Source organism: Urocampus carinirostris, chromosome 14, assembly GCF_059441175.1.
Source record: "Urocampus carinirostris isolate Australia breed hairy pipefish chromosome 14, RoL_Ucar_1.0, whole genome shotgun sequence".
NCBI lineage: Eukaryota > Metazoa > Chordata > Actinopteri > Syngnathiformes > Syngnathidae > Urocampus > Urocampus carinirostris.
In genome coordinates, this window is record NC_142362.1 from 35952413 (window position 1) to 35979766 (window position 27354).

Genomic DNA, 27354 nt, shown 5'->3' on the forward strand with positions numbered 1-27354 from the left:
TGTCAGGTGAATTGGCCAGTCCAAACTGTCCCTAAGTATCAGTGAGCGTATGAGTGGTTGTCTGTCTCTGAGTTTCCCGCGACTGGCTGGCAACCAGTTCAGGGTGTACCCTGCCCACTGCCCCGAAGATAGCTGGGATGGGCTCCAGCAGCCCCGCGATCCTACTGAGAATAAGCGGTGCAGATAATGGATGGATGTTTTTTGCCACCTCCTTTTGTTATTAAATATAATCCCTCTTCATGAGCATGGCTGCTTCTAGTTCCTCCCTCAAAAACGTAACAATGTATCGTTTTCCTCACCTAAATTACCCTACTGTGCATTGCGGTTAAACAGGGAGCAAGTGCTTGGAATAAATTACAATTTATACGCTTTTAAAACAACAAGCTGCTGCTTCATCGTCTTTGTATCTGCTGCTTTTCTGTGATTGGCTCAACAATTGTGATTATGTCTGCAAAAACAGATGCCAGCTTCCACGCTGCATTTCTCCACACTTGGGGAGGGCAGAGGTCCGGGAACAGGACCGGAAACACGCTCTTTTGAAAAGTTACATTTTTGTTGGGCATGATTTATCCGGTTTTAAACTGATTGATACATTTGCTTAATACGCTTAGTGGACACTTTATGATCGTGAAGGTCAGGATAAAAATCAAGATCTAGGTCCATTTTTGAGAGTCGTTCTATTTTGACTATTTGCCTAACAGCATGAAGATGTTGCTTCAGTGGATTCTGGGATGGACCACTTTCCTCCTCCAGGCGGATTATCCTGTCTCCTCCAGCAGTAAGGACATGCCTCACTTTAACCCAGTGCTTCTCAATTATTTTCTATCCTGCCCTCTGAGTAAGAAAAAATCCTCTCGCACCCCCCAAAATTGATCTTTTGTGATCACACAGTATTGGTGGGGAGAAAACATCAATTGCTTAATATTGGTGGTAACATTTCACCTCCATCCATGCCATATCTATGCCTTTCGGCACATTTTCATTGGAGACCTTAGCGTCTTATCAGCGTGATTAGGTTGCAATGTTTTGAAGTGACAGCTCCATTTATTTGGCTTTGTGCTGTCTGCTACCAACATTTTTAACATAGCAGGCACACCGGTCCTCGCACGTCTCCCTTTCATGGTCGCAATGAAGTGCTATGTACCTTTTGTCAAACTTGTGCCACTAATTTTCCACCACCACTCATGGAAGAGCGCATGTAGGTCATGCATACAAGGGTTACAAGCTTTCCCACATTTCAGGTTTCAAACATAAATATAAAATGTGATATTTTGTCTGCAGTTTAGACCAAGCAAGGAAAAATAATGAATATGAGAAAAATGTTTGTCATGTTTTTAATGTCACAATAATAAGATTATTATGGGTTTAATCTGGACACCTACAAAGGAGATTTCAGAGAACAACAGTTTGACTGTTATTGTGCAGTGTTGTTTGTTGTTTTTACAATTACATCGTTGTTGCTATTGGCCAATCATGTAGTTGTTATTTGTTTTCTACAGTGTCCCTGAGGGCTGATCTTCTTTTGTGACCTAGGATACGTAATAAATAAATTGGGCTCAGGGGAGGGCCACAAGTTCGAATTCCTTATCAGAAGGCTTCTTTCCCTGTCTTCCTTGCAAGTTTTAAATCCATTGATTGATCTTATTCTTTATTGTCTACTAGACCTTTAAACCCATCACACACACTTTTCTGGAAGCGCAGCCAATTACCTTATGATGATTTCCTTGCCTTCAATAATTCTTGACTGACGTGGCTGATGGTTGTGCACCTGTGTTGTTTTTGTGTGCAGGGCTTTTCTCATTCCCAGTCAAATCCTGTGACTTTTTTCCCCTTCCTCCACCTCCTCTGTTCCCCCCTCTCCAGCAAAAAGCTGAATTGCTAGTAAGTCACACTAAACGCTCACTCAATTAGATCTACACTTGCGCATTTCAAATGGAATTAGTTGGTGTTTCAAATACTAACCACAGCAAAAAACTTCTTGAATTTCCATTTGGAGAAAAAAAACACTCGAATCAGGCATATAAATAGTCAGGGATTAATAAAGTGAGATGCTGAGGAGGAAATATGTTCTGGTACACGATGCAACTCAATAAAATATTGAGATCTGTTTCAATGACCTGCAGGAGGCACCACACGCACATAAGTGGTCGGCGGCGCCCTCTGTTGGCTGCGGCTGCATCGGCTCGCTGCAACGGGTCAGGTGCAATCGACATTTCGTTCTGTGTACATTGTTACACAGAATGACAATACAAGGAAATTATTATTATTAATTATACACCTCGGGGTTATTGCACAGAACAAAGATAAGGAATCAAGCCTGGATTTGTTTATTTTGACTAAATTTAGCCTCAAGTCGGTTGCATGAAATCAGGTTAAAGTGGTACATCATGTGTTAACTGATTTTTATGTCTCACTCTCTTAACAGAGTTCACACCAGAAACCACTAAAACTGTAACAGCTAGAAGTAACTGCAATGGCTGTAATAGTGACAAGCTACAGCAGAGACTAAAAATAATGGAATCACAACTTTTTATCTTTAGTGGCTTTTCGTCAAACCACTCAGCAAGACTTTTGAAACATACATTTTCTTGTCTTCTCTCTGATGTCGCACGAAAAAACAAAAGCTATGTGCGCCTTAGATACAAATTACAGCAACGTTAGATTGAAGCTTGTGCTTTTTTTACATTATTGTTCAATATACAAACCATCTCCAACTTAATATACAAACTTGACACTAACTTAACTGGAGCTATTTTTTCACTGGCCATCTGGCCAACTAGCAGTTTCCAACGCATTCTGCAACAATGTAAGTAGCATAAAGATTTGCCAACTGTCCAACTGTCACTTAAGGGTTCATTGTCAAGTCAAGTCAAATGATGTTTATTTGTATAGCCCTTAATCACAAAGAGTCTCAAAGGGCTGCACAGACCACAGATTATTGCAAACTACAGACTATTATTACATCATCCCCTGATCTAAGACCTACATGAGGGCAAGGAAAAACTCAAAAACCTCAACATGAGGAAAATGAAGAAACCTTGAGAAGCGACCGCACACGAGGTAATCCCCCTTCCAAGGATGACCAGGCTGCAATGGATGTTGCAATAACAAATAATACACAGCTATATTATTTTGCTTGCATTTGGAAAAGAAATACCGTACTATGATACAAAATACTACATATTACCCCAGAATTACTACAAAAACACAACCACAGTAACATTAAAAACATACTAAAGAAATATGACAAAAAAATTACTAAAATGTTACTAAAATACTGCTTTAGAAATACATCAATTATACGTCAAGTCAAGTCATGTTTACTTGTATAGCCCTTAATCACAAAGAGTCTCAAAGGGCTGCACAGACCACAGATTATTGCAAACCACAGACAATTATTACACCATCCCCTAATCTAAAACCTACACGAGAGCAAGGAAAAACTCAAAAACCTCAACATGAGGAAAATTAAAAAACCTTGAGTTGGTATGGCAAAGATAAAATTGGGCAATTTACTGCAGCACACTAGACAAGACGAGTCTCACGTCTACAGAAATACTACAAAAATCCCTTTTCATAATACTATAATCCACCACCACCAGAAAAGTATTATTACAGAAATACTACTACAGAAGTATTACAACAGAACTATTGGAAAAATACAGCTAGAGCGATACTTCAAAAATATTACTATGGAAATACTACAAAAATAAAACTACTAGTAATACTTTACTACAGAAATACTATAGATGTACATTAACAATTCTACTATGAAAATACTACAAATTACAAAAATATGAAGAATAAGAGTACTTCATTAAAGTACTGTAATCTACAAAAATACCACAGACATGCAACAATAAAATCCACTATCGTAATACAACAAAAATATAACAGAAACAATAAGAACTTATTACTATGGGAAAAATAAAAAAAACCTACAGGAGAAGCAGTACAAAAATAAAACTAGAGGAATACTACAAAAAAAACTACTGACTACAGAAATACTTTCAAAAAAGTACAACTACTGTCACGCTTCAGAACAAATTTGATGAAAATAATATTGTTCAAAAGAACTATAGCATGTAAAGGTCTGCATGTATATTTATTCCCAGATGAAAAAATTGTCTCTTTTTCCAAGATCCTTAGCCAAAACTTTTGTGAACCCGATGTACCCCCCTGACTCCAAATAGTTGCCCACCCCTGGATAAGAACATGAAATGAGGTCTACTAGGTATGCAAATGATCAAGTAGTCAGGGGCCCAAAATGTAATTTTGCTTAGGGCCCCATGAAGGCTTGGGCCTGGGTATAAGTATCTACTATTTGGAAAAGTGAGTTTTATGTGTGTTAACTCATTAAGAAATTATGTTTGTTTGTTTAGGTCGATACAAGCGAACTCCTCATGGGGCCTAAAGGAGAGAAGGCAAGTCATACATTGTTAGACCTTTAAAAAAATAACCAAGTTATTTTCGTATGATGAAAATGAGATTTAATCATTATATTGAGCTATTTAATATTACAATTTACTCGATTACTAATCAGTAGGGCTGTTGAGACTGAGGTCAATACCGCTTCTTAAATCTTGACTAGTTCTAGATACCACATATTGATGAAACTAGTACATAATATTGTCTTGCGTTTGTGAAAGAGTAATATCCCCCCCAAAAAAACCTTCAAAACCCAAATGAATATTGCAGAAACTGTACTTGTATCCGCCACGATAGTGGTAGTAGTACTGATACCTAAAGAATAGGCAGTACTTGATAGTAACACTCAGCCATCCTTTTTAATCAGTAATTGGCAGAAATTTTTCGATTATGTGAATCCTAATGTTCAGTAAATTACCTAAATAACAGTTTAAAAAATATCTATAAAGTTATAATTTTGTCAAATGTGATCATAAAAAGGTAATACCGTATCCCTCATTTTTTATGGGCGTTAAAAAATGTCCTGCGATAGTCAACACCCACGAAGTTGAAACCTTTATTTATTTATTAAATACTCACAAACGCACCTAATTTACAGGCTGAAGTATTTGTATGACAAATAAAAGAAGTGTACTTTATAAACATTTTGTATACAACGAACATTTGTACTGTCTAATGATCTTAATGTAGCCGTTTCATTGCACAACTGGTGGACACGATCCACTTTACCTTAAAGGAGACTTTCTCGCCATAGTGAGAAAGTTATGGGAAACGGTATTTACCTTTACCTGCAACCCAAAAGTCATATTGGACCCCCCAAAAATCTGGACTTGCAAAAAAACTAAAAGCCAAATATAAGTCTTTTAAGAAAATAAACATACTGCTATTGCTTCATATCTTTATTCATTGGAAAATGTTGAGAATGCATCCTGTTTTATCCTACAGAAACAATTAAGTTTTCCATTATGAAAATGTTTTGAAAAAGTGCCAGGGGGCCACTAGGGAGCACCAAAGACCCGCATGTGGCTCCAGAGCTATATGCGCTAGAAAAGTCTAGATTTGTTGGCGATAAAAAGAATCTGCCTTTAGGGTCCGGCCGCCAGTGCTTTTGTCAGTCCATAGCATTTTGTTAACACGATGGCTGTATGAGAGACTGCAAAAAAGATTTGTGCATACAATGGTTGCAACAACTAATCGATAAAAACGATTATTAAAAGTGTTGGCAACTAATTATCTTATCGATTGATTTCAACACGTGATTTATGAGCTATGTACGTTACATCAATGCAAATGAGCGTGCACACAATTTTGTTATGACCCTGAGAGTTGTAGTACCACTTTGGTCTGGCAGAGGGTGCCAAGACAATTTTTATAAAAAAGTTACAAACAAAATTGGTATGAAAGTTTCAATTTTGTAGTGTTAACTTAGTTCATGATGAAACAGTTTAACAATTTAAGGGAGCAGAACGTGCTGTAGAAGTACAGAGGGAAAAAAATCTGAAAAAAAGTAAATATAATGAATAAAGTAAAAAGAAAAATAATATGTTTAATGCTACAAAAGGGGCAGATTCTTAAGCATATTATATATCATCCTCATATTGGGAATTCTTATCATATTCAAAGCTGTAACCCCAAAAACAAATGTGTTGACAACCTTTAGAAAAATGGGTTTAAATGTTTGATATTTCTTTGTGGCTATTTTTTATGTGGCTACACATAAAATGAAATGTATTGCTCTTTTTTGGTGAGAGTAATCCTAATGGTCTTCGGTCTTTTAGTTTAAATGGTCTTTGGATACAGTGCTATGGAAAGAGTATCTTAAATATTTGCAAGTGCATAGCATATATTTGCATGTTTTTTTGTTTATTGTCAAGTTAATTGAAAAACACTTGTATTTTTTTTATTGTTAAACATTATAAAACATTATGTTGCTATCTGTCCAAAACTTCGATATATGAATAAAGGGAAGGAAATAAAAAAGGTCTACAAAAAAACTGTTTCATCAACTGAATCGAAAAAAACAATCGACTGATACATTCATTCATTCATTATTTACACTGCTTATCCTTAGTAGGGTCGCGGGGGTGCTGGAGCCCATCCCAGCCGTCTTCGGACAGTGGGTAGAGGACACCATGAACTGATTGCCAGCCAGCCAGACAACTCACTCGCTCATTAAAAGCTAGGGAGAATAAACCTGAAATGCATGTTTTTTGGAATGTGGAAGGAAGCTGGAGTGCCCGGAGGAAACCCACACAAGGACGGGGAGAACATGTAAACTCCACACGGGGGAGGCAGCGGTAGCTGGACTTGAACCCTGAACCTCCGCACTGTGGCTGTCTGCTACCCACCCAGCCAAGTGATTCATTGTTTATGAAAACAATTGTTAGTCGCAGCAATAGTGCTTACTTAATGTAGGTTTGTTGAACTGTTTTATGTACAAGTTCATTTTAAACCGCAAGATTACTGATGTTTTTGTATACAACTAACATTTGTACTGTCTAATGATGATCTTAAAATTAATGTAGCCGTTTCATTGCACAACTGTTGGACACGATCCACTTTACCTTAAAGGAGACTTTCTCGCCATAGTGAGAAAGTTACAGTTTAACACTACAGGAAATGGGAGGCGGCAACTGTTTATCCAATGAGAATGCAGAACGCAATGCACGATGAAAATCTGCTGCGAAGCAAAACTGCCAAAAGTAAACCGTGATAGAAAGGGATAGCTGTAATCACATTCCTTTTTCAAGTTGTTTCTTTTTTGAGATTGTGTGGATTCTAACTTTGTTTTCAGGGCTGCCGAGGAGCCAGGGGCCCTAAGGTAAGCATGCACATGCCCGGCAGGACATGCTGAGTTGAAACATCCGAAACAAGCTATGTATGTTTCAGGGTCAAGCAGGTGTTGTTGGCACAGAAGGAGCAGCAGGAAAACGAGGGTGGACGGGACCAAGCGGGCAGAAGGTAGCAGTAATTAGATACAGTTACTAGTTACTTCATTCAAAAAGATATTGAAGTACCCCCCAGATTATTGACACCCAAAAGTAGCGCATTACTCTGAAAGTAAATATCTAGTTACAAATTACTGTATATACTTGCATAGAAGCCGAGTCCCTAAAATACGTCCACCCATTCATTTTTTTGCACAGCTCCTCCTCAGTATGGTTGCGGAGGTGCTGGAGCCCATCTCAACTATTTTTAGGCAGGGGACACCCCAAACACCCCATGACCTCAGAGCCGTGCCACAGACACGCTAGTCACTTCTTGCCCCCCCCCCCGAAATACAGTGAGAGTAAAAGAATATATGATCATTCTTTAAATGACAGATGCATATCTACATGGGGAGACAAAACATAAAAAAAAAGTGGAAAATAACATTTCCATCCAGTATCTGCACTACTTATCCCTAGTGGGGTTATGGAGGTGCTGGGGCCCATCCCAGCTGTCTTCGGGCTGTGGGCAGGGGACACCCTGATCTGGTTGCCAGCTAGTTGCGGGGCACACAGAAACAGACCACTCACTCTGTCATTCACACCTTGGGACAATAAGGAATGTCCAATTAACCTGAAATGCATGTTATTGGAATGTGGGAGAAAACAGGAGTGGAAACGGGAGGAAAGCCACGCAAGCACGGGGAGAACATGCAAACTCCGCACAGGCAGGCTGGTAGCTGGATTTGAACCCATGACATCAGAACTGCGCTGCGGACGAGCTATCCCCTCATCTGTCGTGCCAAACTTTAAATTGTATAGTTTAATTAATTTGTATATCATTGAGAGAAATAAGTATTTGATCCTGCTAGCCAAAAGCATGTAATACTTGGTAACAAAGCCTTTGTTTGCAAGCACACTAGTGAAAGATTTGTGCTAGTTAACCACCTGTTCAAAGGGCGTATTTGGGCCACTCCTCTTTGCAGATCCTCTCTAATTCATTAAGGTGGGGGGCTGTCACTTGTCACCTGGGTGGGTCACTCCAAGACCTAAATTTGCTTCTTTTTGAGCCAGGTCTTTGTTGCTTTTGCTGTTTCGGGACTTTGTCATGTTGGAAGACCCAACCACGGCCAATTTTACAGCTTCTTGGAGGAGGGGAAGAAGTTGTCTCTCAGAAGCGCACAATACATGGCGACATCCATCTTCCCGCTTAAATGGTGAAGTGGCCCTCTGCCTTTGGCAGAGAAACACCCCCAAACATGAAGTTTTTACCTCCATGCTTGACACTGGGCACAGTGTTCCTGGGGTCATAAGCAACATTTTTCTTCCTCCGAACATGATAGGTTAAGTTCAGACCAAATAGTGTTGTTGTTTGACCGCCAAACCTCTGCATCTTTAGAGTGATCAATGGCATACTTTAGGCAGGCTGCCACATGGGCCTTCATAAGCAGTGGTACCATTCGGGCACTGCAGGATTTTGATACATTGCGGGGCAAAGTGTTGCCAATGGTATTTTTGGTGATTGTGGTTCAAACTTCCCGAAGGTCATTCACCAATTTCTGTTGAGTGGTTGCAGGACGGTTTCCCACAGTTCTCATGATCATTGCCACCCCATGAGCAGAAATCTTTTTTGGAGGTCTATTGATGGTCATGTTATACTTCTTGAATTTTGTCACAATTGCACTAATTGCTGTTACTTTAATTCCTAGAATCTTCCTAATGTGTTTTAGACCATTCCAGATTTATGCAGGTCAAAAATCCTGTCTCTGAGGTCCCGAGAAAGCTCTTTGGTCTTACCTATGTTGAAGAGTATGGAATCTTTCTGAATGTCAGATTCTGAGAACAGGTTTCTTTCATAGAGGTGTCTTGAATTCAGCTAACAAGTTGATAGGGAGTGTTTAACTCAGGGGTCTCAAACTCAAATGAGTTGGGGGATGCTGAAGCTAGGGTGAGGTTGGGCCAAAGGGAGTTTTCCACAAAAACAGTGCTGATAAAAACATTCAGCTTTTCTTAAAGGGACAGTGTTTTATTTCTCTACTAGATGTCGGTGTGTTGTGCAAACAACAAATGAGTCCGAGGAAGACTACAAACTACAGAGACTGAAAGTGAGCAAAAATAACAAATTTCTTCATTTTTTTTAACCTCACCTTTCACAGAGAAATACAAAAAGAGGAGAATAGTCGAAAAAAAAGAGAATTTAAAAAATAGATAAGTAAGACAAAGATGGAAAAATAAAAACGGGAGTAAAAAGAAAAGTATGGGAAAAGAAAGAAAAACAAAATTTATGTCACGAGACGTGGTGGCGTGGAAGGTGACCGGACCAGAACGGAGGCAGGAGGCATGAAGGGAGAACTCAAATGCGTTGACGATCCATAGGTTTTATTTAATAAAATAAAAGTCGCCCAATACTCCGAGGCAAAACAGAACAATACAGAGTTCCTCCGGCACGAACTCAACAGGACAAGGCATAACAGACTAAAACAGGACAAGGCATAACAGACCGGGATTGTGAATAATGAGTAATGAACCAGCACCCGCCAAACCCAAAATCCAGCCTTAAATAGCAGAACAGCAATCAGCTGATCTGCTTCAGCTTGAGTTCGGGGGCGTGGCATACTGGTCGTCCTGGCGACCGTGACAATTTAAATAGAGAAAAAGAAAGAAGGAAAGCAAAGAAAGGAATTAAAGAGAAATATGATTAAAATTGCAATTTTCTCTTTTTTCCCTTTATTTACTTTTTCTATTTTCTTTTTTACATTTTTCTCTTCCTCTTTTATTTTTTGTTTTAATTTTTTTTGTACTTTCTATTTTCTTTTCTGTTTTTTTCTTATTTCTCTTCAAAAGTAATAATGTGCCTTTTATATTTTTTTAAAATATTTTTTCTTCTTCTGTTGTGCTTTTAGCACTTGTTTTTGTGGCACGACAGAATACGGAGACATTTAATCGGCAAATACACACTGTCCCTTTAACTTTCATATAAAGGCAGGGGCCTCAATTTATAATCCTGGGGGCCGCAATTTTGGAACCCCTGTCCTAACTGGTCCGTGGAAGCCAGAATTCCTGATACATACTAGAGGATCAAATACTTATTTCCCCAATAAAAAATAAAATGCTTTGAAATATATTATTTCAAGTTTGTCCGTCCATGTTAGAATAAATATATAATTTAAAATTAGAGAATCCTCATGTATTCCTTAGGGGCCACACAGACATTTGCGGCTGAATCACGGCCAGAAATTTCTGCCTTTGAGGCGGACGCTAGGACCTTAGCTTGGCCTTTTGGCTGAGAGTAAGAGTCCCGGCTCCTAAGCTTAGTAGCGTATTATGAACTGATCGATAATGGAAAATGAATTAAGAAGATAGAACAATAACCCTTAACAGCGTGAAAAAGTTTTGCGCTGCTCAATTCTTCAGAGCGCGGGTACACAGCCTTTCACGAGCGTATCGAGGCTGAACCACGGCTAGAAATTTCTGGCCGTGAAGCAGACGCTGTTGGGCGCTGTTGGACGTTTTGAGACCGCCATATAGACGAGATACAGCAGTGCTTTACTCGCGGTCGGAAATTCACACGCGGTTGGCCGCGCGAAAAAGTTTTGAGCTGCTCAAAAGTTTGAGCACGTGTTAAACCGCGTGCCGCACACGTGGTCAACACGAGGTAATGACGCGGAAATGACGCGGAACGATGTGCTCTGGCCGCGGCCAGGGCGTGGTTACACATGGGTAGGACGGGAAATTTCAGCGGGTAATCGTGGGTGGAGCATGGTAATAGCATGTTCTGCGCCTGTATCGCGCTAAATACTCATCCGGGCGTAACCAAGTTTCACAAAGACCCATACAGTTAAGTTTATAATCACGAATAATTTAAGTTAAATACCAAATTTTAGCTTTGCTGAATCATTTGACTTAGCTGATCGCTTGCTCCAAAAGCTTTACTTGTTGATAACATTATTCGTGATTATAAACTTAACTGTATGGGTCTTTGTGAAACTTGGTTACGCCCGGATGAGTATTTAGCGCTAAATTATGCTTCTCCCCCAGACTACGAGAGTAGCCATGTAGCACGCACGTTGAAAAGGGGTGGTGGTGTTGCGCTAATTTCTGAAAAATCGCTCAAATTTAATCCTCGTACCTCTAATAATTACAAGGCGTTTGAGGCTCTTGTGATGCGGTCCTCTCTATTGTCAATTTATGTAATAACTATCTATCGCGCACCTGGGCCATACACAACTTTCTTAGACGAATTTGCTGAACTTTTGTCTGAAATAGTAACCTATGCAGACAAAATTATAATTATGGGGGACTTTAACATTCATATGAACTCCCCACTCAGTTCACTTACTATTGCGTTTAGGTCTCTAATTGATGCATTTGGTTTTAAACAACAGGTTGATTTGCCAACACATAAAGATGGGAACACGCTAGACTTGATTCTGACTCGAGGAGTTTTAACCTCAAACATTATGGTGTTACCGTGTACTACCGTTATCTCGGATCATTATTTAGTTACATTTGAGGTGCTAGCTAAATGTAGTGTTAAAAAAGCTGAAGGATTTAGCGGACGCAATATAAGCACTGGCACAGTTTCTGAGCTCTTTGAACTCCTTCCTGGAGCAGTTGCGTCCTTTGTTCATACAATGGCTCGATTGACTCACTCATGAATGAGTTCAATACCACCCTGACTAGTGTCCTGGATTCAATAGCGCCCATAAAGCTAAAATCACGTCCTAAAAGACGCACGCCATGGTTTACTGATGAAACTAGAACCCTTAAACAAGAATGCAGGAAATTGGCAAGAAAATGGCGCGCTACCAAGCTTGAGGTTTTCCATCAAACCTGGTGTGACAGCTTGTTAAAGTATAAAGCGGCCCTTGCCTCTGCAAAATCGGCCTACCTTTCGAAGGTGATTGCGTCTCAAAAGAACAATCCCAAAGCCCTTTTTGACACTGTAGCATCGCTTACAAGGCAACAGACTATCGCAGATAGTTCGACGCACTCTGCTCATGACTTAATGGTCTTCTTTACTAAGAAGATTCAATGCATACAGGAAGAAATTGCTAAAGACATTATTAAGACCACACATATTAAAGGGCTGAAATCTACAGATGCACGACAGGGTGGCTGTCCTGGGAAATTGTCCGGGTTTAGTGAACTGTCACTTGATGATCTCAAACAGGTGGTGAATGCGGCCAAACCGACAACTTGCTAGTTCGACCCGCTCCCAGGTTCACTTATTAAAAGTCTTTTTGGCGTCCTTGGGCCTTCAGTTCTAAATATTATAAACATATCACTCTCCTTAGGTGTAGTTCCAGCAGCTTTTAAGTCCGCCGTTATTAAACCCACACTGAAATGACCCAACCTTGATCCAGAAATATTAAGTAATTATAGACCTGTGTCAAACCTACCTTTCCTCTCTAAAGTACTTGAAAAAGTAGTGGCACAGCAGCTGAATGTTTTCATATCCGAGAATAACCTTTTTGAATCCATGCAATCAGGATTCAGGGCTAACCACTCTACTGAGACAGCTCTGATCAAGGTAACAAATGATCTCCTACTGGCAATGGATTCTGGCGCTTCATCACTTTTGCTGCTGCTGGATCTTAGTGCTGCTTTTGACACAGTGCACCACAATTTCCTACTAGAACGGTTGGAAAAATGGATTGGTCTCTCAGGAACCGTCCTCTCGTGGTTCAGATCCTACCTCTCAGATAGGACGCACTGTGTTAAATATGGTGAAATGACATCTGAGCCAAATTTAGGTGTCATATTTGACCCTGATCTATCCTTTGAAATGCATGTAAAGAAAATTACTAGAACCGCTTTCTTCCATCTTTGTAACATTGCTAAAATCCGTTCAATACTGTCTCAGTCTGATGCGGAAATTATAATTCATGCATTTGTTACCTCCCGTCTCGATTACTGTAATGCACTTCTCTCTGGTCTCCCAAAGTCTAGAATCAAGTCTCTTCAGCTGGTACAAAATGCCGCAGCGAGGCTTTAAACTAGGACAAAAAAGTACGATCACATAAGACCGATTTTGGCTAACCTGCATTGGCTCCCAGTTAGCCATAGATGTGACTTCAAGGTTCTCTTAGTATTGTACAAAATCATACATGGACTTGCTCCCTCTTATCTTTCAGATCTGATTTGCCCCTATGTCCCGGTCCGAAGCCTACGATCTGAGAGTGCCGGTCTTCTGGTGATCCCAAGAGCAAAGAAGTGTTCTGCTGGTTCGAGAGCGTTCTCCATCCGGGCACCGGTGCTGTGGAATGCTCTTCCCCCTGAGATCCGATCTGCAACCTCAGTGGAAATGTTTAAATCTAAACTTAAAACTCACTTCTACTCCATAGCATATGAATAACCTACTCTTCTCGTCGGCTGAAAAATAGTCTGTGTAATATAGTGTAATAATCTGTGAAGCCCTTTGAGACTCTTCGTGATTTAGGGCTATACAAATAAAGATGACTTGACTTGACTTATTACGTGAAATTAGCGTGTTACGCGTGTGACAGTCAAACGCCTTTCTGCGCGTATATACAGCGCGATTTGCCGAGCACACGTCAGTTGTGCTCGAGACGTCAAGGGGGTGAACATGGATCCCCGTCAGCGTAGTGACCTCGTCTTAATCCATTTTTATTTCTTGACATTTCTTTTCAAGATAATAAAATAAAAATGATGCCATAGCTTGAAATCTTGATCTTCCCGGGACTGTGTCTTGAGCGGTCATGATTTCTACAGCCCGGTGTTATCAGAGAAATGCATCCCTGCCGAGATTTGCATCCCCTCGCTACTACAACCACTTTTACCTCGTTTTATCTCACTTTTAGGGAATGTAATGGCGAACATATAACCAAAACCACTTCGTCTTGCATTTGTTGGGAATGTAATACAACTTAAACCATTCCGTCTTTGTTTTTGTTGTGAACGTAATCGAACGGTAAATCCTCCCCCCCTTGCGTGAACGCGCATTTTGCTGCGCTTCCAACAAAAGCGATCGTATTCTATATAAAACGCTTATTAAAACAATAAAGCGAGCTAATTATAACAATTGGGAGATCCAAGTCTATATAACGCGTTTATTTAAACAATAAAGTGTGATCGTATTCTACAAAATGCGTTTGTTAACGCGGATGAAAAAGTCACCAACGTCAATGCACGCTTCCAACAAAAGCGATCGCAGCAGAATGCGCGTTCACGCGAGGGGGTGGGGGGGTGTGGGTGTTGCGTAGGAGTCGGATTTGGGCACAACACCGGCTCGGGAGCTTTTATACCCGTGGTCCACACGAGAAAATGACGCAGAAATGACGCGATGAGGAAGCGGAACAGTCGCCGGCGTCTGTTTTGTGGGCATACCACCGATGAACAGCGGGTTGGCCAATTTTGCGCATTTTCCATTGCGGGCAACCACGGGCAAAAAAAACCCGCAAAATTTTAGCCGTGATTCAGCCGCAAATGTCTGCGTGACTGGCCCCATAGAGAGAGAGAGAGAGAGAGAGATATTATACAGGCTTGGGGAGTAACGGAATACAACGTCTTTACGTAATTTGGATTTGTGTGTGTGCCAAATTTTAGACTGTGTAACTCTCTGCCGCCATCTCCTGACTTAAAAGTCATGATCCCAGCCTCAGCCAGCTCATTTATCAAAAACATCTATTTCTTAGACAGCACGAATAAACACTTTTTTATCGTTTCGTGGGTTTTAGTTGTCTCTTGGACTGTATTTATAACAGGCCTTTTCTTACTTTTATCATTTTCATGCTAATTACCTGCGGGCTGCCTACCATTCTCTACTAGTAACGCATAATAAAATATGCACAAATAAACTGACCCAGATTTGAGTATTTCATTTTTCAGATGTAAATTTGGCGTAAATTAAGCGTCTTCATACTCTGTGCCTAACCATAACAGTAATCAGTTGTACTTTGTAGCTAGCTATAAACATACCACCTGTTTAGATTATTGCTGGTGAATTTAGGGTTGTAAGTGACATTGTGAACAAGCAAGGGTTTTCAGTAAACAGAGTATACTCTACTTCATGATTTGCTTTTAATAGGTAGTGGAGTAACATACTATTGTGTAACTAAAGTTAAGTGACAAAATGTTATCAATAACGCGTTACAGTACACGTTACCAAGGTATTACATTCCAGGAAAGCGTTTCTTTGTAACGAATTAGTCCTAACACTGGCCACAACTGCAGTGTCCTTTTAAGTCTCGCGAACTAGCAATATGTACATTTATTGCAGGGAGAGAAAGGTGAAAGAGGCTGGAGGGGCCTTAAGGGTGAACAAGGACCACCCTGCACGATGAAGGTATATTCAACACATCAGTCATCATAAAGTTAAAATTTCATATCTTAAACTTTTGATTTGTTTTTTTGTTTTGTTTTTTTGAACAGGGCAGTAGAGGACGACCAGGATTACATGTGAGTGCTGAACTTAATGTCTATATTTAAAGCGGAAGTCAACTGAAAGGATTTTCCAACAGTAATATGGTATATTATTCGCCAAATACTTTTGATTAATAGTGTTTGCAGAGCATGGGAGTTGGCGAATCTAGTCAAATGTTTTGTGGACCTGGAGACGGCATTCAGCTGTGTTTTTCGAGGAGCCCGATGGAGGGTGCTTGGGGATTATGGGGTACTGGACAGTCTTATCAAGGCTGTTTGGTTCATTGTGACCAGTGCCCGAGTTTGGTCTCTATTTCCGGCAGTAAGTCGAAGTTGTTTCCAGTGGGAGTTGGATTCAGCCAAGGCTGCCCTTTGTCAAAGATTCTGTTCATAAATTTCACAGAAAGAATTTCTATGCACAGCTGTGGCGTTTAAGGGAGTTGATTTGGGGGCCTCAGCATTGCAAGTCTGCTTTTTACAGATGATGCTGTTGGCCTCCTCGCACTGTGATCTTCAGCTCTTTTTGGAGCGATTCGCAGCCAAGTGTGAAGCGGCTGGGATGAAGAGCACCACCTACAAGTCCAGAACCATGGTTCTCGACAGGAAAGAGTGGCATGCCCTTTCTAAGTCGGAGATGAAATCCTGCCCCAGGTGATGGAATTTAAGTATCTCTGGGTCTTGTTCCCAAGCTAGGGTAAGATAGAACAGGAGATCAAAGGTCTGATCTGTGCAGCACCTGCAGTCATGTGGACGCTGTTCCGGTCCGTCGTGGTGAAGAAAGAGCTGAGCTGAAAGGCAAAGCTCTCGATTTACTACTCAATCTATGTTCCTACCCTCACTTATGGTCACAAACTATGGGTCGTGACTGATAGAACAAGATCCCGGATACAAGTGGCTGAAATGAGTTTCTTTCGCAGGGTAGCTCGGCTCTAACTTTGAGATAAGGTGAGAAGCTCAGTCATGTAATGGACTTAGTGTAGAGCCGGTGCTCCTCTGCATTGAGGGGAACCAGCTTAGATGGTTTGGGCATCTAATAAGGAAGCTTCCCTGGAAATATTTCGGGCTTGTCTCACAGGCAGGAAGCCCTGGGGACAACCCAGGACACGTCTTTTGGCTGGCCTTGGAACGGCTCGGGACCCTGTCAGATGAGCTGGACGAAGAGACTGGGGATAGGGAGATCGGACCTCGGACAAGCGGTAGATAATGAAAGAATGGATAGATGAGTGTTTGAAGAATATAGGTTAAAAAGTCCACTTTTTAAAATCCATTTCAGAGGTTGGCCCTTTTGCTACTGGCGGTGCACAAGAAAAAAGCATCAATTTGGTGAGGGCTCAACCAATCATGGTTCACTGCATTCCAAAGCAGAGCTATGTTTGGTCATTAACCGATGTTTGAGAAAAATCTTAAAAGCAAAATGTCCACTCCGCTGAGATGGATATAATGAGTCTTTGTTTCTGCTTAATATGTATTCTTCAAGCGCAATAATAACCACAACGCTGTGTTAAGACATAAAGTGAAAATATTTTCCCCCACCTGAATAGGGGAACTTTTGGTGCTTGACTAAATATTTTTTTCCTGCCACTGTACTACTGTTTTTATCTAAGTTTCATAAACCAGGGGTGGCTAACCCGGTCCTGGAGAGCCGCACGTCCTGCATAATTTGGAGGTTTCTCTGCTCCAACACAGGTGACGCCGATTTCCAGCTTATTAGCAACTTTGTGAGAGCTTGATAACAATACAGGTGATTGTAATCACCGGTATTGGAGCAGAGAAACCTCCAAGACATGCAGGACACACGGCTCTCCAGGACCAGGTTAGCCACCGCTGTTCATAAAGTACAAAACTCAAAAATCATTAAGATGTATTATCATCAATTCAGGGGGATAAAGGCTTAAAAGGAGAGACAGGACCCAAAGGACATACCGTAAGTAACAATTCCACTTAAAAAGTCAAGACATAACATGACTCATTTTCCACAATCCTAATTATTTCAGGTGCCTGATAACCCGGGTTAAAAATAAGTGTAGATTTGACACTTGTGCTGTGCACCAATAAACACCAGGTAGCTACAATTTGTAGACTAATTTTGCCTTAATTATGCATTTCCGAATGTATTTACTGTATTTCTAGCTCTAAAGGCGCAATGTAAATTTGGGTTTTTGGAGTGTGCCTAATACTGTCGTCTGAAAAATAAGGTATTTTAGTTGTCTTGTTTACATTGTTATTGAGTGTTTATCATTTTTACATTACTGACACATAGAAACAGTTGTTGTCATTGAAGTATTTTATTTTTACACTTTGACTTAATTTTCAAAATTTTGTGCAACGGAAGATGTTGTAGTTGTCATGTTGACTTTGTTATATTTGTATTTTTGTTACATCGTTGCATTTTTTTGGTTTGACTTTCAAGACTTTTGTTTATATATATTAAACAGTTGTATGCAAAAGTTTGGGGACCCCTGATTATTTAAGATTTTCCCTTATAAATCATTGGTTGTTCGGATCAGCAATTTCAGTTTAACATATCATATAGGAGACAAACACAATGACATCTGAGAAGTGAAATGAAGTTCATAGGATTTACAGAAAATGTGCAATAATTGCTTAAACAAAAGTAGGCAGGTGCATAAATTTGGGCACCACGACAGAAAAAAATACATCCTTATTTAGTAGATCCTCCTTTTGCAGAAATAACCGCCTCTAAACGCTTCCTATAGCTTCCAATGAGGGTCTGGATTCTGGTTGAAGTTATTTTCGACTATTCTTCTTTACAAAACATCTCCACTTCTGTCAGATTTAATGGTTTCCGAGCATGGACACCCCGCTTTAAATCACACCAAAGATTTTCAATAATATTCAGGTCTGGGGACCGAGATGGCCATTCCAGAACATTGTACTTGTTGCCCTGCATGAATGCCATTGTAGAATTTGAGCAGTGTTAGGGGTTGTTGTCTTGTTCAAGTATCCATGCCCGGCACAACTTCAGCTTTGTCACTGATTCTAGAACATTGTTTGTGAGAATCTGCTAATACTGACTGGAATCCATGCGACCTTCAACTTTATCAAGATTGCCAGTACCTGCACTGGCCACACAGCCCCACAGCATGATGGAACACGTGTTTGTCTTGGAGTGCTGTGTTCTTCTTTTACCATGCATACCGCTCCTTGTTATGTCCAACTAACTCAATTTTAGTTTCATCAGTCCACAGCACCTTATTTCAAAATGAAGCTGGCTTGTCCAAATGTGCTTTAGCATACCTCAAGCGACTGTTTGTGGCATGTGCGCAGAAAAGGCTCTTGCCGCATTACTCGCCCATTCAGCATCTCCTTGTGCAAAGTGTGCTGAATAGTTGAACGATGCGCAGTGACACCATCTGCAGCAAGATCATGTTGTAGGTCTTTGGAGCTGGTCTGTGAGTTGAGCTTGACTGTTTTCACCATCCTTCGCCTCTGCTTATCTGAGATTTTTCTTGGCCTGACCCTCCAGGCCTTAACTAGAACTATGCCTGTGGAGTACATTTCCTAACTATGTTCCTCACAGTGGAAATTGACAGCTAAAATCTCTGAGCTAGCTTTTTGTATCCTTCCCCTAAACCATGATATCTAACAATCTTTGTTTTCAGGCCATTTGACAGTTGTTCTAAGGCTCCCATGTTGCCACTCTTCAGAGAAGATGTAAAGAGGAGAGCAACTTGCAACTAGCCGCCTGAAATACCCTTTCTCATGATTGGCTTCACCTGTGTATGTAGGTCAAGGGTCAATGAGCTTACCAAACAAATTTTGTGTTACAAGAATAAGTGCTAAAGGTATTCAAATCAATAAAACAAGAAGGGTGCCCAAATTTATGCACCTGCCTACTTTTGTTTAAGTAATCATTGACACTTTCTGTAAATCCTATGAACTTAATTTCGCTTCTCAGATATCACTGTTTGTCTGCTATGATATATTTAACTGCAATTGCTGATCCGAACAACCAATGATTTATAAAAGAAAATCTTGAATGATCAGGGGTGCCCAAACTTTTGCATACGAATGTATGTATATATATATATATATATATATATATATATATATATATATATATGTAACCGCGGTGTACCTGTCACACCAAAGATCCACATTCACGCTGGACTGGATGATGAGGTTTTTATTATAGTTGCTGCAAATGAATGAGCCACAACACATGGTAAGCTTCTCTGCTGGCTTTGATCTCGTAGACAGCTCGCTGTCAGACTGCCCCGAAACATATCTTAAAGACATTTTAGAATATCAACCATCACAATACATTTTTACATCCATTTTAACAAGATTCTTTTAACAAGAGATCGTATCGTGGTTTTTTTAACGTTTACAATGAATTCAACATATTTTTCTTTAGTCTGAATTTTAACCAACATCATCCTTTTTATATATATATGAGAAAATAGAAAATGATAACAATAATGAGTATAAAACCGGGTACAATTTACCTGCAAATGAATGAGTCACAACACATGGTAAGCTTCTCTGCTGGCTTTGATCTTTTTGATCTTTATAAGGGGAATTAGCCTTTTAGGCAAAACTAACATAAAAGGCGACAGAAACAAAACGAAAATAAATCCAAACAGCTTGACAACATCAATCACATTACTGTGCATGTTGAGAGATTTGCCAGCTGTGGTTTTAATGTTTAAAATTAACATTTTTTTCGGAGCACCAAGAAATCATGTCTCACCGTTGACAGCTCGCTGTTAGACTGCCCACAAACCCCGCCTTCCGGTCTCATGTCAAAAGCCGAACCAAACCTTACCCCATACCAGCAGGTGGACTGTTGGACTCATCATTGCAGGACACTTACACAAAAACTATACAACATATTTCAGCAGGAATTTCAATAAAGCAAAAGTTATTATTACACCCGTTACATATAAACTTATTTTTTACTGTTAAGGTTTGCATTTAAGTTAAATAATAACAACATATCTTTTTAAGCTGTTTTATTGTAATTACGAAGTACTTCAAAGGGGAAGAGGTTCAATTATTTAATGATTAGGAGATATCCAAACAAAAGTATTGGTATTGATCGCTACTAAGCATTTTTTACTTTAATCGGATCAATACCAAAAATTCCAGTACCACCCACCCCTACCTTCCATCCGTTTGACCCCTGCTTCACTCACATGCAATCGCGCCTGTGTATACGTGACTGATCAAAAACATGTGTCTCATTTACACAGGGTGAGACAGGCTTCGCAGGAATTTTTGGGGAGAAGGTTCCAGTTTTTAGTTCCTCTACTAAAACCAATATCTTTATTCCAAGGTAAAAAGTTAAAACTTTCTCTTTGTAGGGTGACTCAGGCCTCAAGGGGGAGTCAGGTCTGAAGGGAGTGCAGGGCACAAGAGGAGACCCTGGGAGCAGAGGAAATATGGTGGATTGAAATTTGTAACATTGGTGAAATCTAAAAAAAACGTTAAAATTTGTTTTGGTCTCGATTTATTAAGGGTTTGAAAGGATCACCTGGCTCTACAGGGAAAATAGGTCACCCAGGTTTGGCAGGAGAGCCTGGTATGACTGGAGAACCGGGACTTCCAGGACAAGGTATGTCATAACTCCACACTCCAGCACTGATGCAGAGGAAAGCTGATTATGATTGATTTGCAGTGCACCTTCTAAGAGGTCTGCGGGGGGAATCAGGAAGTCCAGGGCCTTCAATCAGATGCAACTGTCCAGGACACCAAAGCCCTGAACGACTTCCAGATCAAGTCCAAAAGGTTTGTTCAATCGTTGGCATGGCATATACCAGGGGTCTCCAATGTGGTGGCCGAAGTTCCCTCCGACCTGTTCTGAAAATAGCTCACTAGTGCTGGGTCATTGTGATTTTCTAGTAAAAGTATTTTTTTAGTGGTTCACTAAGTCTATTTACCTCGACGTCTTATAATTAACCTGGTAATCACATAGTAACAACGTAGTAATAAGTTGTTTTAGAAATGCACATCTAACTGTGTGCTCTTTGCACTAATTAGTAACAAAAAGTATCTCTCTGCTTGAAATAGATTCGAGACCACTGGTATACATAATCAGAATTTGTTTTTGTAAGACCCACTTCCACAACAACAAAATCTCCTGCTGACTAAAAAAACAGCCAAAGCAGAGAATTCATAGATCTGACAGCAAGTGGTTTTCATCAGCCAATCAGAACACGAAGCAGACAACTGCCCATGGCTGCAGACTTAGGTCAGCCCTCTTTGTATCACGTGATTAATACACTTGTACAGTGTTTTATATCAAAATGGTTGGACAATGTGTCTGGGGCACCTGCAATGTATATCAGAGGTATTCAGAAAGATTGGTAGGGCTGAGTTTCATCCCTTTTCCTCAGCCAAAAACTAATTTGGAGAAATGTTTGAGGTGGATAAGGGCATGCTGGCGGCTTCACGATCTACTCATTGCGTATAGGATCAATGGGACTACAGTAAGCATTTTATTTTTCTATTACGCTGCTGTTGGGTCGGTTAGTTGTCAAGTTAGAGAATATGACACCGTGAGCTTCTGGCCATAGACCTTGTCTGATGTGACGTCAGTCACTTCATAATCATAGAGACGTACGGAGTGGGTCAATTTTATTGGGTACAAATGATAATGTCTAATTTATTTAAAATTAACAGATAACTTTATTGTATATGTTTTGTAGTAATTAGATAAATGCACACGGTAACCAATGCGGTCTACATTTACCGGCGTGAAGTTTGTAAGTTACTGCTACCGTTTTACTTACACTTTGTTTGAGTGTATCACTGCGCCCCTGTTAGCATATGGAAAAAAAAAAAAAAGCATAGGGTAGTGTTTGGTAATTAGAATAAAAATTGTAAATTATGAATTAAATAGGAGGGCAGCACGGAGGCGCGGTGTTAGCGCGTGTGCGGCACAGTTCTGAAGTCATGGGTTCAAATCCAGCTACCAACCTTCCTGTGCGGAGTTTGCATGTTCTCCCCATGCTTGCGTGGGTTTCCTCCGGGCACTCCGGTTTCCTTCATAAATTTTAAATAATGGCTCACAACATTGTGTATTTTCTCTCTCTCTCTCTTTCTTTCTCTCATATATATATATATATATATATATATATATATATATATATATATATATATATATATATATTCTTACAAATCTGAAACTATTTCTATGTGTAATTGGTACAGGGCTTCTGACTTCCCCACAGATTGCCAACATTTTGCATCCACCTTTATAAGGTTAGCGTCTTTGGACATCTTGATGCCATGTATATAACTCTGCATATAATAATTAAGACCACTTTCTACTGAATTTTGAGATAAATTTGCATAATACAGCTATGCCCTCAGGAATATCAACTAAAGAGTCGCTCGCCGTAGTTGTTTTGGCCGCTTTATTTGCTCCGCTTGTGACACGTCGATACCGTAACTTTAGTGGGAGTGGCTTAGCGCTTGCTGTCAGATCTATGAATTGGCAAGGATTTAGAACTGGTTACAGAAACTCAGCTTGACAGGTTCAATAAAGCAGGAGCCTCTAACCTTTTTCAATTGGAGAGATTCTTTTTTCTCATTAGCGCGAAGGGCACCCGAATTGATATGCATTTCTAAAAAAATGACAACCTATCTTGTTATTTACCATTTTTTTAAAAAGTTATTTCCAGGTTCATTGTTAGAAATAGGGTTAAAAAGAGTCTGTCAACCACAAAAAAATATCAGACTCCTAAACCTGAGTTTCAAACCTTACCTCTAGCCCCAACCTTATTTCGGAACCCTAAAATCAGTTTCAAACTTACTTACTGCCCAAAGCCTGCGCCTTACCCTAGCCCTACACCTTACAGCAGCTGTAAATCTAGCCCTAACCCTGTTTCAAACTGTAACCCTATTTTAGAACTCTTCTTTCAGTTTAGAACCCTAATATGAAGCTTAAACCCTAGTTCACAAGCCTAAACCTGCACCTAACTCCAGCCCGAACTCTATTTCAGAACCCTAAATTCAGTTGATGCCCTAATAAGGAGCCTAAACCTATTTTGTAACTATAAAACAAGTTCAAACCCCTTATTTGAAGCACAAACCCTAGCTCTTGACCCTAGCCCAACACCTAACCTTAGAAATATGACAACACTTTTAATCATTTAAAGGTTACCTAAAATGTGGCACTGGGTGAAAATAGTGTTATAATAGGATAAAAGTGAATGTATTTTCCTTTGTTATCCTAGGGGCCCAATGGTTAGGAATCCGAGCTTCTACCGATCCTGGTTCGATACCCGTTGCATCCAATGATCAGCAAGTCAGATCAGCAATATTTGTTGGCTGATCAATCATTGATCAATTACGGTGATATACTACCGTAAGACCTCGGTTCAAGACACAGCCAAAGTTTACGTTATTTTTGTGAGGAAAAAAATGTATACACGGTATAAGCAAAAATATAGCGATTTCTTATTTTTTTGTGTAGCTCGGTTACCGGTGGATGCCGACCACTAATCTAGTACACGTATGTCAAAGTCAAGGCCCGTAGGCTGGATGTGGCCGGCAAGAAGGTTTTCTTTGGCCCCTTAGTCTTGATTAACTACTGTGATACACTGTAATCATGTATTTTTTCACTGTACAATACTTTTACTTCAAAGAAGTGATTTTATGGTAATACATTTTGTGCTATATTGTATTTTTATCCAATACTACGTAAAAAAAAAAAAAAAACTTCAGTTGAGAAAATGATTAAAAATTGCTACATTTTTTTTAAGTCACTTAAGCTCACATTTACTAAAAGAGAAACGTTCAGGTACTGTTGGTGCCTGAGTAAGAGTGGCTAGTATTGTTGAGGCAGCTTCTGGAATCCATTTTCCCAAAATTGAAAACTGAAAATGGATGCACATAAATACAGAAAATAATATTTATTTCAAATAATTAGCTGACAGATTTAGCATCTGTATTGTCATTGCTTAGGGGTCACTAGCTGCGACTAGCACAACACTAGCTACTAGGTTTTGCTTAAGAAACTGACATCACAAACACTGGTTGCATTAGTATTAGCAGCTAGCATGAACAATTATCATTGGCATCTAGCGTTGTTTCTAAATGAAAATATTGGACAATCGAATGAATGCACAAACTCTTACTCTCATACACAAACTACTATGCCTCAACACACATACTACTATGCTTTCACACAAATAATACTAACACACACACACTATTGCTAGTTGAAAACTTTTTTGAAACACTACCATAGACTCTCACACACACACACACACACAATTTTACCTGCTCATAGACACTATTATACTCATACACCTACTACTAGACCCACACACACTCAGGCACCTACCATTGCTCAATGAAAATATAAGACAGTTGAAAATGAATGCACTGCAAAAAAGGTTTTTTTTTTCCCCTCATTTTAAGTAGTGTTTTACTTTGATTTTTTTGTTGTCGTCAGCCTGAAGAGAGCACATATTTAGCTTTAGTGGTTAGCGCTTCACTTTAATGTTGTCTATCATTGTATTAAAGGTCGCTTTAGCTTAAACAGCTTCTTTTATTTTAAACATTTAATCAATCTGGCTCTTGGCTTGTCGTCCAATTTTTGATTCAGGTCTCTGTTCATTTGACTTTGACATAATCTATCTAGAATGAAAGGTCCACCTCAAGTACTGTTATTTTCTACCCTTTAGATATTTCTAGCAGACGGAGAAGCGACGATGAAGAAGCTGCAAGGGGAAAATGTGATGGTTCTGCGAACTGACAAGAGGGCGCTCTACATATACACTGAAGCCCAGTGGATTGATGTTCTTGTAAGTGCATTTAAGAACCTCAAAACGACCATAGCTACATCACCCTTGACCAAAGATCATGTAGATCAGTGGTGTCAAACATACGTCCGGTAGGCTGGATCAGGCCCACTAACAATCTGGCCGTAGACAATGCTGAGAGAAGCACAATCGAAAAATGAGCGGCATCACGTCAAACAATGACCTGAAGTTTTAAGTATGTCTATTGGATGTCGCCAAAGCAAACAACTCACTGTCGTTGTTGTAGGGAGCATTGCTTTAAATTATATACATTCGGGTTTAAAATTTGATTTGCTGGTGACGGTATCACCAATTAAGTGGGGACAAAGAGCCACCAACAGAAGTAGTCCAAAATAGCCTCTTCGTCTCTAGTATTTATCATTAAAGAAGAAATCCTCCAAATATATTGAATTTCAAGATTTCTCTCCCATGTGGACTCAATCTGCAGCTGCTTTCAGCCAATCAAGAGGGAGGAAAAAATCCATGGGCAATCCAAGCTTTGTGGTTGGAGTATGCTAGGCCTCCTGGTCCAGGGGTCAAGGCCCTGCCCTTCAACTTTCTTTGTCCCCATTGTCCAAGGGGTCAAAGACTGGGAAAGGCCCAGCTTTGGGCCACTGTCCTGGAAGAAAGAGAGAGCAAGAAAGAAGAAGAGCAGGCGACTGACTGTGCCTGCCCTTTCAAATGCCGATGAGGTTATCTGTCACTGGAGTCGTGTCATGTGACAGGTTAAAGTTTCCTGTTGAATCTGTTTTTGTACACATTCATTTTATACTGTGCTCAACATTACTTGTGGACCACATATTATTAATTTTATGACAGAGACTGGGGGCGGGTAAAAATTTGATCATGGGCCTTAACTGGTCTCGTGGCTGGCATTTGGACAAGGCTGATGTAAGCTGTGCTAAAAAAGTAGTTTTTTCAAGCAATTTTAGATTTAATGAATCTGCTTATGTTGGGGGTTTAGTGACGATAGGTCATTTTGAATTGTGTACAGTGGTTAGCACATTCGCCTTAACGAGAAAGGTCCCCATTTTGAGACCGGGTAGAAACATATGTTGGCCTGGAGATAGTTGAGTGCCACCAGGCTGTACTTGCCCAAGACACACTACAGGAAATGGTGCCCCCTAAGAACCTAGTGGTTAAGGGATCCAAACAACCAACATACCGTTATTTGGAGATGTTTCTCAACTGTGGCACACATCAAAACATTGTGAATAGTCTACCACCATTTGTCATACTGCTAAATGCAATAGCTGAAATACTGTATGTTGAAATATTTTCTTTTCTCTTTTGGTGCTCCTGCCATCCACGGACCAAGAACCCCAAAAAGTGAAAGCATCCCTTTTTGAGTCTTTCACTTATACTGTACGCACATTAACATGTTTAACACGCAAGAAATTGGTGCCGGCATGTCGTCATACTTGAATAAACCAACATTCGTTTGTCAATAAAGCTTTTGATTGGCGAACAAGCACATGCTTAGTCCACAGTTTGTGAGATGTCCCTTAAAATATTGAGAGGCAGTTTGAGAAGTGACTCTTATTTGCTATCACATATAACATCATACCCTCCACACACATGTACAGCTATACTCTTATGCAAACAGTCATATACATGCATAAACACTAATATATTCTATATACTATTACTCTCATACACACTACTATACTCAAACATTCTGGACTACTATACTCTCATACACAAACTATGCGGGGACAAGCATGAACTCTCTCCCAGCCTTAGGTTATCTTTTTGATAAAACCGTTAGCTAGTTTTCTTTGTGTAGTTTGAGTTACTTTTGCTTAGTGAAACGGACAACTCTGTGTTTCTAGCATCTC

The 27354-nt window shown here is 40.0% G+C and overlaps 1 protein-coding gene across 1 annotated transcript; it reads left to right on the forward strand.

Annotated features, from left to right (window-relative positions):
* The first annotated feature begins 500 nt into the window (after positions 1–500).
* Positions 501–26828, forward strand: LOC148353322 (uncharacterized). Its single transcript, XM_088353007.1, has 14 exons — positions 501–778; positions 1790–1881; positions 4383–4424; positions 7223–7249; positions 7318–7389; positions 15598–15663; positions 15750–15776; positions 17620–17664; positions 20957–20992; positions 21068–21148; positions 21222–21318; positions 21382–21491; positions 25400–25519; positions 25965–26828. The coding sequence occupies exons 1-14, from the start codon at positions 703–705 to the stop codon at positions 26205–26207; spliced, it is 1134 nt and encodes a 377-aa protein (XP_088209133.1). The 5' UTR covers positions 501–702; the 3' UTR covers positions 26208–26828.
* The last annotated feature ends 526 nt before the right edge of the window (positions 26829–27354 follow it).

Excerpts from the sequence above, each read along its gene's own strand:
- LOC148353322 (XM_088353007.1), top strand. The coding sequence starts at position 703 with ATGAAGATGTTGCTTCAGTGGATTCTGGGATGGACCACTTTCCTCCTC. Across the intron at positions 17,665-20,956 it reads CAGGACCCAAAGGACATACC|GGTGAGACAGGCTTCGCAGG; the intron begins GTAAGTAACAAT and ends TCATTTACACAG. Across the intron at positions 21,319-21,381 it reads ACCGGGACTTCCAGGACAAG|TGCACCTTCTAAGAGGTCTG; the intron begins GTATGTCATAAC and ends ATTGATTTGCAG.